This window comes from Callospermophilus lateralis, chromosome 2, assembly GCF_048772815.1.
Source record: "Callospermophilus lateralis isolate mCalLat2 chromosome 2, mCalLat2.hap1, whole genome shotgun sequence".
Taxonomy (NCBI): Eukaryota; Metazoa; Chordata; class Mammalia; order Rodentia; family Sciuridae; genus Callospermophilus; species Callospermophilus lateralis.
The window spans coordinates 151,902,717-151,921,879 of record NC_135306.1 but is presented as its reverse complement, the minus strand read 5'-3'; the positions used below and the strand labels follow the sequence as shown (position 1 = coordinate 151,921,879).

Genomic DNA, 19,163 nt, shown 5'->3' with positions numbered 1-19,163 from the left:
CAACTGCTGCAACAGTAGCATGACAGTGAGCACAATGGGATGGGAGAAAGAGCTTTCCATTCATTTTGTTCCAGGAAGCTAGTGGAGGAGAAAGTAAAAATCCCCAGTAGGTGGGTTCTGATTACTGGTGCCACTGGACTTCTTGGCAGAGCTGTATACAAAGAATTTCAGTAGCTGTATACAAAGAATTTCAGTAGCATGTTTTGGGTTGTGGTTTTAGAAAGGCAAGACCAATATTTGAACAGGTTAATCTATTGGTTTCTAATGCAGTTCATCACACATGCATGATTCTCGGCTTCATGTTATAGTATATCGCACAACAGAGAGGCCAGATATTGTAGAGAATCAGCCAAATATTGCTTCTCAACTTAATGTGGATGCTTTTGGAATATTAGCTAAGGAAGCAGTGACAGAGCATTTCACATCTGTAATAGCTTAGATTATGTATTTGATGGAATAAATCCACCTTATAAGGAACAAGACACACCAAGTCCCCTAAATTTGAATGGTCTGCATTTTCTCCTAAATATGCAGACCTGGAAAACCATTTAAGAGCTGCTGTTTTGAGAATTCCTGTTCCACATGGGGGAAGTTGAAAAACTTGAAGAAAGTACTATGACAGTCATGTTTGTTGAAGTGCAATTCGGCAATCAGTCAGTAAACATGCTCTACTAGTAGCAGAGGTTTTCCACATATGTCAAAGATGAGGTCATTGTATGTCAGCAGCTGGCAGAGAATGATGGAACTGACAATTAAGGGAACCTTTCACCGGTCTGGTAACAAACAGATGACTAAGTACAAAATGACATGTGTAATTATGGATGCCTTCAACCTCTCCAGCATTCACTTAAGACCTATTACTGACAGCTCAGTTACAGGAGCACAACATCCATGAAATGCTCATCTCGACTGCTTTAAATTAGAGACATTGGGCATTAGCCAAAGAACACCATTTTGAATTAGAACCAAAGAATCACTCCAGCCTTTCCTCCCCGGCAAGAGATGGAGACAAACAGTCTTCTATTAATTTAGGTATTATGGATTTTTTAAAATGAAAAGTATAATATGTGACACTTTTTAAAGAAAAAAGAAAATCATCTGTGAGGTACTCTTTAATTGCAGCTCTTAATGATATCTCAGGCAAATGATGGTCTTGTACTAGTGAAACTGTCTAAAAAAACTATAGGCAATGAAGATGTTTGCAGTAATGATTTTTGTTTATCATTTCATTTGTTCTGTCTTAACTTGCAGTTTGAATAAAGTAAACTATAATTCTTAAATATTTGAAAATCAGAAATGAAACAGATGTGCTATAAACATATTTTGGATGAAATATATTGTTCATTATTACAACTTCCATATTTTCAGGGTGTTTTGAGGGGGGTTGTTGTGTTGGTTTGTTTGTTTTTTGAATTTTTTTATGTTTTGTTTTTGCAGTTGTTGACTCTTGTACGTTGTTTCAAAATGGTGGAGCATGTCTGTAATCCCAGTGGCTCAGGAGGCTAAGGCAGGGGGATTGCAAATTCAAAGTCACTCCCAGCAATTTAGCAAGGTCCTAAGCAACTTAGCGAGACTCTGTCTCAAAATGAAAAATAAAAAGGGCTGGGATGAAGCTCAGTGATAAAGCGCTGGATTCAATCCCCAGTACCCAAAAAATTTAAAATTTTTTTTAAAAAATAAAGTGTGTGAAACCATACAAAAATTATTGATATTCATTATTTGCTTTGGTTGAGCTCAGATCAAATACTTGAAGAAAGAAACTTTATTTTTGCAACTTAAGTACAGTATATATATATATATATATATATATATATATATATATATATATATCTCCATCTACAAGTTTTTGCCTCCTGCTTTCCTAGCAGTGTATGGTAACCACTCAAGTGTATGTATATATTTTTTCCTGAAATACTTTTAATTTTTAATCTTTAATGCAATTTATTTATTATAGCATTATAGTTGTACATAGTAGTTGGGTTCATTTTTTTTACTTGTAGATGAACCCAACACCTTTATTTTATTAACTTATTTTTTTTTTCTATATTTATTTTTTTTTCAGTTTTCGGCTGACACAACATCTTTGTTTGTATGTGGTGCTGAGGATCGAACCAGGGCCGCACGCATGCCAGGCGAGCGTACTACCGCTTGAGCCACATCCCAGCCCTTAACTTATTTTTATGTGGTGCTGAGGATTGATCACAGTGTCTCACACATGCTAGGCAAGTGCTCTATCACTGAGCTACAACCCCATGCCAGTTGGGTTCATTTTGACAAAAATCATACTGTCAAGGAATTTTATTTCAATCCCTATCCCCTATCTCTTACCTCCTCCCTCCCCTATTCTCCTTCCTCTACTCTACTGCTCTTCCTTTCACTAATTTATTTATTTATTTTTGATTGATATTTTCTACATATACATAAGGTAAATTCTCTTTGTTACATTTATATGTGCATATAACATGATTTTGTTAAATTCATTCCATATTTTATCGCCTTTCACATCCTTCCTTCCTCCCTCTCATTCTCCTTCTACTCTACTGATATACATATTTATGATATTGAATCTCCACCACGACCTTTTTTCCTTTATTTTGCTCTAACTTCCACACATGCAAGAAAACATTCAAACCTTGATTGCTGAATCTGGCTTATTTTACTTAGCATGATGTTCTCCACTTCCAACCATTTACTGAAAAATGCTATTATTTCATTCTTCTTTATGGCTGAATTAAACTCCAGTGTATATATAACACTTTTCTTGATCTATTCATCTACTGACAGGTACCTAAGTTGATTCCATAATATGGCTATTGTGAATTGTGCTGCTATAAACATTAAAGTGGCTTTATCACTGTGGTATGTTGATTTTAGTACTTCTGAATAAATACCAACAAATGGATTAGCTCGGTCATATGGTATTCCATTTTGTGAAGAATCTTCATAGTGCTTTCCAGAGTAGTTGTACTAATTTGCAGTTTATGTATATATTTATATTTTAAATATAAATATATAACCATTCTTTATACTCCATGTTGTTGTGGTGCTTCATATGTGTGGTTATACTAATAATAACAGATTTTATAAGTCTTCTGATTACTCATGAATAATGAGTGATAAATATGTATTGCTGGGGCTGGGGATGTGGCTCAAGCGGTAAGGCACTTGCCTGGCATGCACGGGACGCTGAGTTCCATCTTCAGCACCACATAAAAATAAAGATGTTGTGTCCACTGAAAACTAAAAAATTAATATTAAAAAAAATATATGTATTTCTGGCATGTAAAAAAAAATTAAGGGCAGGGGTTGTGGCTCAGTGGTAGAGCATTTGCCTAGCATGGGTGAGGCACTAGTTCCATTCACAGCACTGCATATAAATAAATGAATAAAACAAAGATCCATCAACAATTAAAAAAAAAATTTAATTAAGATTAATCAGCCCCTGCCCTCTAAGAATTCAAAATCTGATAGAAGGATACCATTAAAGTAAAATGGTGATAGTGAGGGGCTATACTAATTACAATAATGGCACAAAAGAGAAAATGAACAACTTAAATAGGAATGAAAAGTCAAATCTTCATAGAGAAGAAAATTTAAAGATATCTTGAAGAATGAATAGGTAATTGGGTGTGGTGGTGCACACCTATAATTCTAGCAACTCAGGAGGCTGAGGCAAGAGGATTACAAGTTCAAGGCCAGTGTAGGCAAGTTAGAGAGACCCTGTCTCAAAATAAAAAAATAAAAAGGACTTGGGAAACAGTTCAGTGATAAAGCATCCCTGGGTTCAATTACCAGTACCACAAAAAAGAGAGAGAGAGAGAGAGAGAGAGAGAGAGAGAAAGAACGGAAGAATGAATATATAACCTTTTAATTGAAGAAATAAAAATATTAATTAATTAGTACCTATAGTACCTAGGTAATGCCTAACACTCAACAAGCATTTCAAAAAATAACATTTTCAAGTGCTAAAGAAGTAGCAGCAAATAACCACATTTTACTCCTCCCAAGGAGGCAGCCTGGTCTACCAAAATAAAAGTATGTATCAAGGCCACTGGAGAGGCAGCATATTGCAGTGCTTGAAAACACAGATTTAGAATTAGACATGAAATTTCTTATTAGGGCTGAGGATGTAAATCAGTGGTAGAGAGCTTGCCTAGCTTGAGTGAAGCCTTAGGTTCCATTCCCTGTACCACAAAAGAGGGGAAAAAATAATAATAATTCTAACTAGATTTGAGTCTTTCTTCCACCAACTACTAGATACTTGACTTTAGATTCTTCATTTATAAAATGAGAATAACAACATCTATAGCATTGGCTATTGTGAGAATTAAAAACATAACTATACCTGGCACATAAATACCCCATATACATTTGATTTTTAATCATAAAAATCATTATTAACTGTCTGTTTAGAAGCAGCTCAGAATATCCTGTGACTTCCTGGTAGGTCTATTTGAGCACTTAGCATAGTACATGACACATAGTAGGCAAGCTTCTTTCTCACACCCCCTGTAAAAAACTTTTCTCCTTGTACCAATATTGATTAAACCACATTTTTTTTTTTTTTATGAATTGACCTTTAGTGGTAAAATAATGCTCTTGTCTTAGGTATCTCTGATAGACCCCCAGCACCTAGCATGGGTATTCATAACTGCCTGGCACACCGTAAGCACTAACTAAAAATAGGGAACTCCTGAGAACACTCTAGGACATGGACCATGAAGGGTCAATGATGGGTCGCTTCCTAGTACAGCAAGGCCACTCCCTCTGCTTTACTACCCCTAGAGTCATTCATGCACAGAATTGATCAAGTCTCTAACCAGAAAAAGGCCTACTCATTTACAGAGCTCTCGAATCCTCACAGTAGAGCTGGCTATTGAGATGACAAGAAAGAACAAGAAGGATTCAGATGAGTCCCTCAAAACAGCTTTAAAGACTATATGACAATGTCCAAACTATACATTATCTCTATTTAATACCTGGGTTGTAAAAGTAAATTAAATACCCATTCTTACATTTCCTATTCTGGCCATTGACAGAAAAGGGAAGTGTTCCTTGCTTTTAATATTGCTTGTTTGGAAAAGCTGATCTGGGAAATAGCTGAGCACATATCCTGGTAAATAGGATCAAGCAAAAAGTTTGAACCCCACAAAAGCATCTCAATCATTCCACCTTGCTGAAAATAACCCAAATGAAAAACAAGCAATGTAGACTACTTATCCAGTTTCACAGCAAAGGCAAGCCTTAATCTAGCTAAAGAGGACAAATCCTCCACTCCTCAACTAAAGCAGTGTAGAAGTCTCACCTGTATCTGGCCCCATAGCAACTGGCATAGCTGTGGCACTGCTCAGGCTTCATCTTTCCAAAACAGCAAAGGAGGAACAAGTGCAGAAGGGAAGGGCCTTCTGCAGTCAGCCCAGAACTGCTCAGAGGGGTGATGAGGAGGGAAAGATTCCTAAACACAGAACATCAAATTTGAAGGTGTTTCAGGTCATACTCCAAAAGAAGCATTCTGCACCTTTGCTTCTTCTGGCAACAATCTTAACCAATTCCTCCATCCAGGCCCTTTATCAAGGGTAGGCTTTCCTATCCCATGTTAAAATCAGTCAGCCTGTAGTCTCACATACCAAGTTCATCTCTTGTCTATTTACTACACACCTTGATCCATGTCATTAGAATCAGTTGTTTACAGATCTATCTCCCCCAACATATTAAGTATTTTTAGAGGCAGGATCCAGGTTTCATAATGCTCACATGTCCAGTTTTATGTAGTGCAGGGGTAGGCTCAGAAGAGATGTTCAAAGGTCTGTTTGTTGTAGAGCAAAAGTGAGCAGATATAGAAATAGGACAGGAGGGGCTGGGGTTGTGGCTCAGGCCCTGGGTTCGATCCTCAGCACCACATGAAAATAAACAAAATAAAACAAAATGTAGTTGTGTGCAACTACAACTAAAACATAAATATTAAAAAAAAAAAAGAAAGAAAGAAAGAAAGAAATAGGACAGGAAACTTAAGGTCAAAAACATATCCTGAACCAGTAAGATGGTACATGCCTGTAATCCCAGCTACAGACAGGATTGCAAGTCTAGCCTGGGCAATTTAAAATTAAAAAAAAAAAAAAAAAAAAAAAAAAGGCTGGGGATGTAATACAGTGGTAGAGTGTGCCACTAGGTTCAATCCCCAGTAACACACACACACACACACACACTCACACACACAAAGTATCCTTCCTTTTCTCCCTAGAGACCTGAGCTGAAGCTGGGTTTCCCAGGCTTCCTCTCCTATTACTTAGCTCATTGCCATCTCTCCTCCCCTGACTGTGCACAATCCTATGTGAACTAGTCCTTGGATTCCTGTCATTCTATGTGTATTTCACCTCCTGGGTATTTGGGAACTCCTTAAGTATATGATCCAATTTCTCTTCTTATAGCACAAAACATAATACCAGCCATAAGGAAGTCCACTGGCACCTACTGACAGGGAGAAAAGAAAAATAAATTCTCCTCAAACTTTTAATTGCTCATCTATGAAAAGATGAAAAAAAAATGGTCTGTCAGCAGGGCACTGTGTTACATGCCTATTGTCCCAGTTACCCAAGAAGCCAATTGAGAGATCACTTGAGTCACAGGAGCAAAAGGCCAACCTAGGCAACAGAGCAGAACCCATCTCAAAAAAAAAAAAAAAAAAGGTGTGTGTCACTTGTAACTTGTATCTCTCAGCTAATTGTTCCCTCAGGCTTGAGTTCTCTCTCTCGCTAGGTCCTCAGCTGGTTCCCAGGGAATTCTCCATAAAGGGTTCAGGCTAAATGCTTTGGCACCTTTTTTTGGCCTACAATTTTATGATATTCAAGATGTCCACAGAACTGAAACAACAACCCATTCTTCACATCCTATATCTCCCAAACTAGGGGAGTGACACATCCATGCCAATTCTTAGCCAAAAGGGAAAAAAAAAAATTCTCTTGCATGAAAGCAGAGCAATGTTACATCTTTCATCAACCCACACACCATGGGCCCATAACTAAGATCATGTTCAGGCTCACATCTGAAACTGGAATATGGTCCAGAAGTCCTCAACTTTGTAGGCTAAAGTCCTGGGAAGAGACTTATACTCAGAAAAGAAAATAAGTTTAATTTTCTATAGATCTCAGCAGATCTAAATTATTTATGTTTAAGTTGAGTTATAATTCACTACTGTGGTTTACATATAGTTTGACCCTAAAAGTTCGTGTACTATAAATTTGGTCTCCAGTATGGTAGTGTTGAGAGAGTGGAATCTTTTTAAGAGATGGAGTCTAGTTGGGCATGGTGACACAAACCTATAATGCCAACTACTCAGGTGGATAAGGCAGAAGAATCACAAATTCAAAACCAGTTTAGCAACTTAATGAGACCCTATCTCATGATAAAATAAAAAGGGATAGGGATGTAGTTCAATGTTAAACCACTTGCCTAGCTTATGCAAGGCCTACAGTTAAATTCCCAGTATCAAAACAAATAAAAAATTCTAGTGTAATTAATTAAGGTCATGTGGCTTTACCCTCATGAATGTTAAATCCTGGTGTCAGGGAGTGGCTGGATCTCACAGGAGTGAATTAATTCTCCCAAGAGTGGCTGTTATAAAGTAAGGACAGTTCATGAACTTTGTCTCTTCTGCATACAACCTTCTCTTCTTTCTCTTACCATGATGTGATGCAGCCAAGGGAGATCTCACCAGGACTTTGTACCATGCTGTTTAGACTTTCCAGCCACCCACATCATAAACCAAAAAAAAGAAAAAAAATCTTTTCACTTATAAAGTACCCAGCAACACAAACTGATATATAATTCATATATTTCATCTTTTTAGACTGTTCATTGGTCTTTAGTATATTCATAAGGCTGTACAATCATCACCTCAAACTAATTTAGGGATATTTTTAACATTCCAAAAGATACCCCATACATTAACAGTCACCTCCCATTACCTCCCTTACCGCAGACCCTGACAAGCACTAATCTACTTTTTGTCTCTATAGGTTTGTGTATTCGGGTTATTTCATATAAATGGAATCATATGATATGACCTTTTCAATTAGCATCTTGTGAGGTTCAGCCATGTTATAGTATTTATCAGAACTTCATTCCATTTTATGGCTAATTAATATTCTATTACATGAATATGCCACATTTTATTTACTCATCAGGTGATGAACATTTAGGTTGTGTCTACTATTTATGTATTATGAAGAATGCTATTATGAACATTTCTGTACAAGATTTTATGTGAACATGTTTTCAATTATCATGGGTATACACCTAGAAGGAAAATAGGTAAATCACATGGTATGAACTATTTTTATGTTTGAAGCTAAATTACCTATAAAACATTTGAACTTTTTTAAAAATATATTTTTAGTTGTAGATGAACACAATATCTTTATTTTATTTGTTTATTTTTATGTGGTGTCAGGGATCAAACCCAGTGCATCATGCATGCTAGGCAAGCGCTCTGCCACTGAGCCACAATCCTGGCCCACATTTAAACCCTTTTGTGCATTTTTTTTTTTTTGAAGGGGGGTATCAGGGATTGAACTCAGAGATATTTGGCCACTGAGCCATATCCCCAGCCCTTTTCTGTATTGAGACAGGGTCTCATTGAGTTGCTTAGCGCCTAACTTTTGCTGAGGCTGGCTTTGAACTCGCCATCCTCCTGCCTCAGCCTCCCAAGCTGTTGGGATTACAGGCATGCACCACCATGCCCAGCTCTAACAACCCTATTATTATTTCTATTTTACAGATGAAAATATTAAAGTTTTATAAGTTAAATAACTTCCCTATGGCCACAGCTAAGCCAGTAGAGCCAAGATTTAAACTCAGAAATTCTAACTCCAAAGTTTACACCTGTTTAATCTCTATATTACACACAGATGATTGTATATAAAGAGATAATGCCAAAAATAAGGTCCAGAAAATGAGAGAAAAGACTTCAAAACTGTAATGGTCAAAAGTGGATATAGAGGGGAAAAATAAAAGACTTCATTAAAGAGAAATGAAAAAGCCAGTCATGGTGGCACATCCAGACAAGTTAGCACACCAGGAATTCCAGCTACACAGGAGGATTACAAGATATAGACCAGCCTGGGTAACTTAGTATGACCCAGTCTCAAAATAAATAATAATAGTAATAATAATAATAATAATAATAATAATAATAATAATAATAGGATGGGGATGTAGTTTAGTGGTAGATTACTCCTGGGTTCAATCCCTCGTACTGAAAAGAACAAAAAGCATGAAAAAGAATTACCAACCTAAATCCATTCTGTATTCAGGGCCCACTCAAGCACAGCTCCTTCAGAACATCTTCCTGAATGACTCCAGGGCATACTAATCTCTCATTTAGGTAAGAAATTACATGATTTGTAAGTACCCAAAGACAAGAGTAGAGACCACATTTAGTCTCTTTTATGGCCCACAGTGCCACACAAAGAGCAGAACTTAAAGCAACCTGGCTCAAGCTATTTCTAGAGGAATGCTGATTATTTAATCCATTTAGGTTCAGACATAGCAAAAAATTAGGCTGAACTAGAAGAAAGGGTGAAAAGTGGTCTCCACACTTTTCCTCCTGGGCACTAAACACAAGAGGGACCCAAGTTCCCAAAGCTACTCCCTTTTGCTAATTTACATGGAGCCCCAATTGAGGCATGAGTTTCATTCTCAGCCCCTGAATTAATGCTGCATCAATCAGTATCCCACACAAGTTAACATGAGAATTTCTAGTAGAAGTCAGCTCCTTTTGCCTTCAAGGTGCTGAAAAAAATCTGGCTGGTTCCCACATTGTTCACCCATCCTTTCAACTTGGGAAAGGGAAAACAAAGCATGCTGGTACCAGTTTACAAAACATTCTCAGACAGTAGAAAGAATCAGACATAACTTCCCTATGTTCATATATGTATATGTGACAAATATGTGCAACTCCACATCATATAAAACCACAAGCATGGGAAGTTATACTCCATATATGTATAGTATGTCAAAATATATTCTACTATCATGTGTAACTAAAAAAAAAAAATCAAAATTTTTTTTAAAAAAGCATTTTCAATGTGAATTAACTCAATGAGCTTTTACAACACCCCCACAATACCAAGGCAGGGATTCCTGCAAACCATTTTATAGGCAAAATATCTCCAACCTTAAAATTTTAAGTAACTTTACTAAGTTATAGAGGTACAGCAACAGAATACCCAGGTCTTCTCATTCCTGGTCCAGGCTCCTGTGAATTGACTGTAAGGCCCAAAAACTGAGAGGCCTTCCCTCACCACTCTACCTAAAATATCACCCCCATCACTCTCTAAACCTTTGCTCTATTTTATTTGTTTCATGGAATTTACCTAACATCATGCTGTATTACATCTATTTGTTTATTGTCTATCTTCCCTACTTGAAAACAAGACAGTAGGGACTATTATATTGCATACCATTTAGCTAGCAGAGTTCCTGGCATATAATAGGGCCTCAAATATTAAATATGTGGATGAATCTAGTGCAGCACCCAACTGATCCCCACCAAACCATTACTGCCAAGTAAGCCTTCAGCTATGCTCAAAATTCTAGTCTATATTTGAGTTTCATTTAGCATTTATTTTGGCATCAACTACATGAAAGGTCATATACTAGACGCTAAGGACAGAAATGAGTCAAATATTATTTTCACTCTAGAAACATAACCTAGAAAATAGTTTGGCAATTCCTCAAAATTTACACACAGCATTCATTACCAGATGACCCAGATATTCCACTCCTAGAAATATACCCCAAAGAACTAAAACATACACACAATCAGATACACATAAAAACATACATATTTTTGTTTTAGTTTTAGTTTTAATTTTAGTTTTTGCAATATTGAGGATTGAACCCAGGGGAACTCTACTCCTGAGCTACATCCCAGCCCTTTTTATTTTGAGACATGGTCTCATTAAGATTCTGAGGCTGACCTTGAAGTTGAGATCCTCCTACCTCAGCCTCTCAGGTAGCTGGAATTATAGGCATGCACCACCATACATGGCTACAAACATATTCTTAGTAGCACATTTACAACAGCCAAAATGTGGAAACAACCCAAATATCCACCAATTGACAGATGACAAATTGTGATGTGTGTGTACACACTCAGACACACACACACACACACACACATGAAATATTTTCCAGCCATAAAAAGAAATGTGGTAGTGCACACCTGTAATCTCAGTCACTTAGGAGGCTGAAGCAGGAGAATCACAAGTTCAAGACCAGTCTTGGAAATTTAATGATACACTGTCTCAAAATAAAAAAACGATAAAAAGAGCTGGGTATGTAGCTTAGTGGTAAAGAGCCCTTGAGTCAATTCCCAGTACAAAAAAAAAAAAAATGTTTTTAAGGAATTAATTACTAATATATGCTATAACCTAGATGAACCTCCAAAACATTATGCTAAGGAATTGGGGATGCAGCTCAGTGGTAGAGCAGTTGCCTAGTTTTCACAAGGCTGGGGTTCCGTTCCCAGTACCATACACAAAAAAAGCAGAAGGAGGAGGATGAGGAGGAGGAAAAAAACGTTAAGCAAAAGAAAGGACATAGTCATATATTGTATGTTTCCATCTATATAAAATATCCAGAATAGGTGAATCCATAAAGATAGAATGCTGAATTATGGCTGCCAAGAGAAAGGAAAAGGGGAGAATGAGAACAACTATTTAATGGGTATGGGTTTTCTTTGGAATTATGAAAATAGTTTTGAAATAGAAGTGATGGTTGCACACCATTATGAGTATTCTAAATGCCACAGAATTGTGTACTTTAAAATGGTTCATAATATTTCCTGCAACTTTCAACTCAAAAAAAAAAAAAAAAAAAAAACAATGGCAATGGTACCATATTCTAAAAGAAAAAACTCGAAAGTCATTAATATTCCCTACCTCCCCAGGAAGTCTACCCTCTCACCCTGTAGTCATCCAAACTTGCCATTTTAGCAATGAGTTATATTCCTCCTTGGTTAAATTTTATAGTCATTTTTTATATGTTGAACAGTTTAAATCCCCAAATGAGAAAGGAAGCTCTCTTTAAAATAGGATCCAAGTGGTCCTTACAGCACAAACCAAGTCATGGTTGGGGAGTATGGAAAAGGAGCTGACTGCTTTCTCTTGAAGCAGCAGTTTTGAGTGGTAGTAGCAAAAAACTAGATGCCAAAGACTCCACCATCACACAATGGTGTGAATCTGATTACTTTTCTTTTGGGGAGGTGTGAGGAGTTGCTGGATGTGTGAGGAAGTATAGATAAGTATACAGGAAGTATACAGAAGTGGCCAGGGTTGTGGTTCAGTGGTAGAGTGTTTGCCTAGCATGTGTGACGCCCTGGGTTTGATCCCTAGCACCATATAAAAATAAAAACAAATAAAGGTATTTTTTCCATTCACAACTAAAAAATTTTTAAATAAATGAACTAATTAATTAATTAAAAACCATTTTGGAGCCATGTTCAGTTTCTAAAATAACTAAAATTTCTCATTAACTAGGTTCTTGACTTTCCAGAAGTAACAATTCCAGAAGTAACTTTTAGAAGCAACAATCCTAAAATCAAAGTCCTTCAGAGAAACAAGAATTTCACTCTCCAAGACTGACACTGAAACCATGCCCCTGCTGTCCATAAGCTGATTTCATTGCCCTCAGAAGGCACTGGAAACCTGGAGACTACAAACTGTAGGTACAGCATTAAAATTCAGCCCCTATTAGTCAACAGGTTCCAAGGCAACAGGTTCTGGTCACTGATGCTCAGAAATCAAAATGCAAGGAGAAACCTGCAAAGGTCAGAGGCACGACTAAGCCCCTCATGCCACTTAAGAATCCTATATTTAAAGTAATATTATATTGATAATAAAAAGCCAACAACTTTTTTAAGGTTCATTGTATGGCCCTTAAATTCATGCTCATAATAGCTCTAAGACTAAGAGAGATTAATGATTTACCCAGGATCATGAGGCTAATAAACAACAGAAAAGCCAGATTTCAAACCTGGTTTGACTGCTTCCAAATTTGTGCCATTGACACAATATGAAACTGTCTAGCAACCACACATTCTGCCCTATTTTCTGGATCTCCAGGAGAGAGTTCTCTGACCATTCAAAATAATCCAAAGTGTCTTAGTTCAACATTAATCTTAGTAGCATGACATAGACAATGATAATATAGAACACTGAAGCCACTAAGAGGTACCTAACTGCTATCAGGACTACTCTGCCATTCCCTGGATCACTAACCAAGGCTCTTGAAAACCTACAAAGTAGATGTTTTGCCTTGAATGGCCTCTGAAGGCAGGAGGGGGAAAGGCAGGAAGGGGAAAGGCAGAGAAAAACAGAAACGTGGATGAGACTGCAGTCAAAACACTAAATCATAAATCAGTAGACCTGAGATTTAGTCTCAGTTCTGTCCCTAATTAGATACGTAACCCTGGGAAGTCACCTGCCTTCTTTACACTTGTTTTCCCTGCTATGATAGGAAGGTTAACAATCCCCTTCTGTCATACCTCACGGAGTTGCTGTGGGTGTGGTGAACAAAAGACAGGTCTTGAATAGAGGGTGCTTTATAAAGTACCAAGCAAAAAAACCCATCTGAGGGGTCATTATGATATGACTACCATCAGCTGGCTGGGGAGAAGACTAATGTCCATGTAACCAACAGAAAGAAAGTAAAACAGTAGATAATTATGCTAAGGAACTGGGGATACAGCTCAGTGATACAGCAGTTGCCTTGATTTCACAAGGTGCCAAATTACATGGTACAGACTAAGAAAATTACAGTCTGGACAGGGAAGTATCTGAGGTTAGAGAAACTACAAAGAAAAGAACAGACAGGACTGGAGGTAGTAGAGAGAAACAGCAAGAGCAAAAGTATGTAGCCAGGGAAAAGGGGTGAAGAAGCAGGAGATTAACAATGCGGGATAGATACTGTGTGTTAGGGAGTCAAGAAAGTCACAAAGGATAAGTAGGATAATGCAAACTGTGCAGGGAAGATAGGCAGCTGAGAAGCTGGAGCAGGATGACAATAAGGAGCTACTACATATGACATGAGCTATCAAGAACAGTAGGACTAGATTTCACAGCAAACATTTATTGGGCACTAACAAAGTAGTAGGCACTATCAGAAGTTATGGAGACACAAAGAAAAGTAAGATATGTTCATGACTCTGTATTGAATCCCAGCACTTCCATTTGCAGAGTGATATGGGCATCTAGAAAACAAGCTTTTTAATCAAATCCCTATACTGACACTGCAAGATGAGTGACCTTATGCAAGCAAAAGCTAATTCCAATGCAAAAAATAATAATAATCTTTTGGAAGATTAAAAATAAAAGCTTGGGGCTGGGATTGTGGCTCAGCAGTAGAGAGCTTGCCTAGCATGTACAAAGTGCTAGGTTCAATCCTCAGCACCACATAAAAATAAATAAATAAAATAAAGGTATTGTGTCCATCTACAAATATATATATATATATATATATGTGTGTGTGTGTGTGTGTGTGTGTGTGTATACATATATATAAAATTAAAAAAAAATAAAAGCTTGATATGTGCCTTCCCAATAAGTGATAATAATTATTATTATTTGCTAATTTTGTGACTTTGGGAAAGTTGCTTAACCTCTCTGAGCTTCAGTTTCATCACCTACAAAACTAATGATAGCTACTGCACAAGGTTATCATGAAGACTAAAGAAAATAATTCATGTAAAGCACCTAGCATAGAGTAACAGCTCACCAAAGTTCCTTTTGTCTCCTTTTGTCTCTTATTTCATTAACAATCTTCCTTCTCCTTCTCCCCCACCCCACATTTGAGACCTCTTCTGGGGCAATGCTCAGCTCCCAAAAAAGAGCAATATAGAGGATATAGACAATACATTTACTGATTCCATTCCTAGAGAGAAGCAAGCCCATTTAAACCCCAAACCAAGTCTAATTTACCCAATGCTTGACCACTCTCATCAGGGAACATGTTTTTGTTCATTTGTTTGTTGGTTGGCTGCTATTGGGGTTTGAACCCAGTGGTGCTCTACCACTGAGCTACATCCCCAGCCCTTTTTTTATATTTTATTTTGAAATAGGGTCTTGCTAAGTTGCTGAAGGGCTCACTAAATTGCTGAGGCTGGCCTTGAACTTGTGATCCTCCTGCCTCAATGTCCTGAGTTGCTGGAATTACAGGCATGCTCCATAGTACCTGGCCATCAGAATGTGTTCTTTACACACTTCTTGCCAAGTATATTTAGTTAATAAGCAAGAAGCCCTTTCACCAAACAATTCCTCCATGCTCACTCATTCTCCTAGAAATTAAAATGAGAAAAGAATACTCCGAAGATTAAAATGCTGACCAGAGAAAGGAAAGTGGTCTTCCTAGTGCTTAAATACCATAGAATAAAAGGAAGAGGTCTGGACACCCTTGGTGAGTGAGGGGTAGATAAATCTCACTGGTCTTTGTGCACACTGGACAAGGGCAGGCAAACCTGACCCAACTTCCAGGAATGCCTGCGCACAGGGCCCTTGGCTTGCTAAAGTTACTCAGGCATGAGAGGAAATTAGGTTTTCACTAGGAAAGGTCAACTCTTAAATACCTGATTAACCCAAGTGAACACGCTCTGTTCCACCTCCAAAGAGAATTTACAACTGATCCGGAACAGGAGTCAAGCTGAGTACATGTTTTCAAAGCCACAACTAACAATTATTGAAAGGTTTGAGGGTAGGGGAAGAGTGATGACTTGCTATAAAGGGCAAAACCAAATCAGCTAAGTCCAGACTCCAGTGGAAACTGCTTCTTCTGGAACAACCTCTGCACAAACTTGCAACTTAAATGTGACCTTGCCTGGAAAGACAAGAGCCAGCACTCCCACCAAGATTACAGAAAACGCAGAGAAACAAAATATATCAATTCTAAGACCCTTTTTTAATCTGAGAGAATTCCTCCTATAAGGAAATAATGTCAATAGTTTAAACCTTCTACATTAGGAAGACATTGTCAGATCAAACCTCTGACCATTGTGCAGCCTCCACCAAGCAATTCTGTTTCTTCCTCTGTGCTTCCACTGCACTTTCAGAAAGGGAAAATAAAAGGAACTATGAAACACTTTCTATATGCTAGGCCCTATACAAAGGTTTTTAGATTTTGTTTATTTTTTGCAAAGCCTACCAATAACCTTATATTGTAGTTAATCCTCATCCCTTTATATAAATGAAGAAACTGAGTAGTCAATAAAGTGCAGGACCCAAATATGAACTCAGTTCTTTCTGATTCCAAAACTAAAGTTTTCTTTCAACAAATATTATTGACAGCCTACTACATAACAGGCACTACTCCTGGGTGAATATACAGCAACATATGAAACAGACAACAACCCCTATCTTTATGGAGTTTTCATTCTAAACCAAGCTGCTTTCATATTTTAGTATGCTGCACGTTTAGTAGGTAGATGCTAGTTATTTCTTTCTTCTCCACTAGACAGGACTCAATAAATATGTATTGGAGGAATGAATGCCTTTCTTTCCTGTGAATACCTCATGGTAATTCCTCTCAGCTGCTGCCTAAACACATTCAACTGTGTATCCATTAATTCTGCATCATTCCTCCCTGCTATGTCAAGCTACATCCTAAACCAAAAGCCTCCTTATAGTGCTAGCAAATTCATTCCAGACACCTAGTAAGTGTGAAAATAGCACAAATTCAGAGTTTACAAAACACTTTCACATACATGAGGGTTATTTAACCCTCATCAAATTAAACAAGGTAGGTAGTATTCCCATTTAGCAGACAGGAAAACGAACACTCATAAGGTTAGTTACCAGACCAAAGACAACTGAGTAGAGGAACTGAGAACCCAGTTCTACCAAGCCTCAGAATGTATTCTTCTCCCTTCTCATCAAAACATAATCTATTCTTCAAAGGAGAGAAATGAAAAGAAGTATTGTGTCACTATTTAGTTCATTCTGTTTGACTAAACTATTTCATATTTCCCAGTATATAAAAACAAAATAAAAACCATCCTAATGTATAATTTACATTGTTCTCAATATTTTATCACCCTTCATTTGAACTATATATTTCATTATGTTCCAACTTGACATTTATTCCCAGAGGAACAAATGTTTCATGTTAAGAAATAAAAAATAAGCACATATGTTGTATGTGTGGAAAAATGCCTGAAAATACTTTTATAGTTATTTTCAAGTCATTGAGAAGGGTAACTCAACTTATAAAAATGCCTTTACATGTGCTTGCTTTCTCCAAGAAAGCCTTTTTATCCTGTGAAGGAGCACATACCAATAGGCAGAGGTGACAGAAAGTATAAGCCCCAAGTGCTGGGTTAAAAATTCAATATGCTCTTTGAGAAAAAAAAAAAAAAGCAAGCAAGCAACAGACATATTCCAGCAACCACATATGAGGGCTTTGTCACACCAATACACTCCAGATAGCATTAAGCCTAGCTCTATTGGTTGCAAGGAGACTATAAGAAAGCAAGCCAGAAATTAAGAAAAATAACCTAAAGGAAGTAATGCCTACTCCTAGGAAACCAAAAGGTGCCCTGCTAGAAGACCCATTGCCTCCAGTTTAAAACAGTTCACTCTGGGCAAATCACGAAGACACAGATCTGGCTTTACTCAGGGAGCCAGCCAAGACTCTGCCTAAACCCTTTCATTTATCAGTCTGTCATGAGAGCTGAAATTCCAACACTACGACTTCATTCAGTTCTTTAACAAATACACCCTGAATACCAAACCTCACAGAAGTGGGAGTAGTCAGATGAGAAAAGCAAAAGAATTAGCCTTCTGGAGGTGGGAACTTAACTAGGCTTAGTAGGATAAAAAGATATAAAGTCATTTGTGGTACCTTAGGGAAGTACTCAGAAGCTTGGGAAAGACAGATTTGAATTCTAAGTCAGTTGCTTATAAGCTGCAATGACCATCAAACAAGTTATTTTCCATCTCTGAATCTATTTTCTCATCTGTAAAATCAGTATTATAAAGAATACATCAAGGACTGGGGTTGTAGCTCACAGTGGCAAAGTGCTTGCCTAGCATGTGTGAGGCACTGGGTTGGATTCTTAGTACCACATATAAATAAATAAAATACAGATCCATCAGCAACTTAAAAAAAAAAAAAAGAAAAGAATACACACATCTAAAGACAGCTGTGTAGCTGGGCAGCAATGATGCATGAATGATCCCAGCTACTCAGAAGCTTGAAGCAGGATTGGAAGTTTGAGACCAGCCTGAGCAATTTAGTAAGACTCGGTCTCAAATAAAAAATTAAGAGGGCTGAGGATGTAGCTCAGGGGTCGAATGTCCCCTGGGCTCTATTCCCAGCACACACAAAAAAAGATAGCTGTGACCTGGCACATGATGGGACATCCTTTACTCATTCCTTTTTCTGGTTAGAACAAGAATACACACCAGGGAAGGATATCCAAGGGCAATAAAAATGACTTGCTAGCTAATAGAGCAAGGCCATTTGGGGCTAATGGAACAGGGAATCAACTGAAAAGGGCACCTGAAGAGTCTGGAGAATAGAAAATTCAAGCCACATCCAGGTCTCAGTCAACATTTCTCCCTACCATAAAATGTTTGACAACCCATTCTAAACAAATATAATTGTGCATTTAGTAGATGAGGAAATGGAAACTCACTCCTCAACTCCACAAGAAAGATAGCCCTGTACCAACTTCTGGCACTAGGCTGGAGCAGGACCTAGTACAAGTATTCAGTCCAATTGTCAACACATTTTAATTAGTCCGACCTTAAAAGTCTATAACCATGGGAGATTAAAAGGAGCCCCCAGGGAAAGTCTCTGCCCTTCACAGAGTTTAGCCAATTAGATCTGTTCAAGTGCCCTAATTTTCATCACTGAATTCTTTGGGGAATCAGGCTCACCAAGTTGGGACTTCTGGCCGACAGTACAGGCACATGTTCTGCTCAGGAATAACAGCTAGCTGTGGGCTACACAAAAAGGTATCAGGTATGCCCTGAATCACTGACAGCCTTATTGAACAGGAAAACTGGGCTAGCAGAACTTCCCTTTTGCCAGGATCCACCCCCAACTCAAAGTTGTACCGTCACCCAAGTTCCCAGTGACTACACTCTAATCTAATTCATAATAAAAAGCTA

General features: G+C 37.7%; 1 protein-coding gene and 1 pseudogene across 4 annotated transcripts in view; one reads left to right on the top strand and one right to left on the bottom strand.

Moving 5' to 3' along the window:
* Positions 1 to 19,163, bottom strand: part of Stim1 (stromal interaction molecule 1) — a 200,666-nt gene that overhangs the window by 165,493 nt on the left and 16,010 nt on the right. Inside the window, exon 1 of one of the 4 annotated variants that reach the window (XM_076846755.2) lies at positions 5,306 to 5,377. The exons of the other annotated variants lie outside the window; for them this stretch is intronic. Coding sequence (XP_076702870.2) covers positions 5,306 to 5,333 — 28 coding nt within the window. The 5' untranslated portion in view covers positions 5,334 to 5,377. Of the gene's footprint in view, positions 1 to 5,305; positions 5,378 to 19,163 lie in introns of those variants that run through there. 4 annotated transcript variants of the gene reach the window in all.
* Positions 35 to 1,027, top strand: LOC143391319 (methionine adenosyltransferase 2 subunit beta pseudogene; annotated as a pseudogene).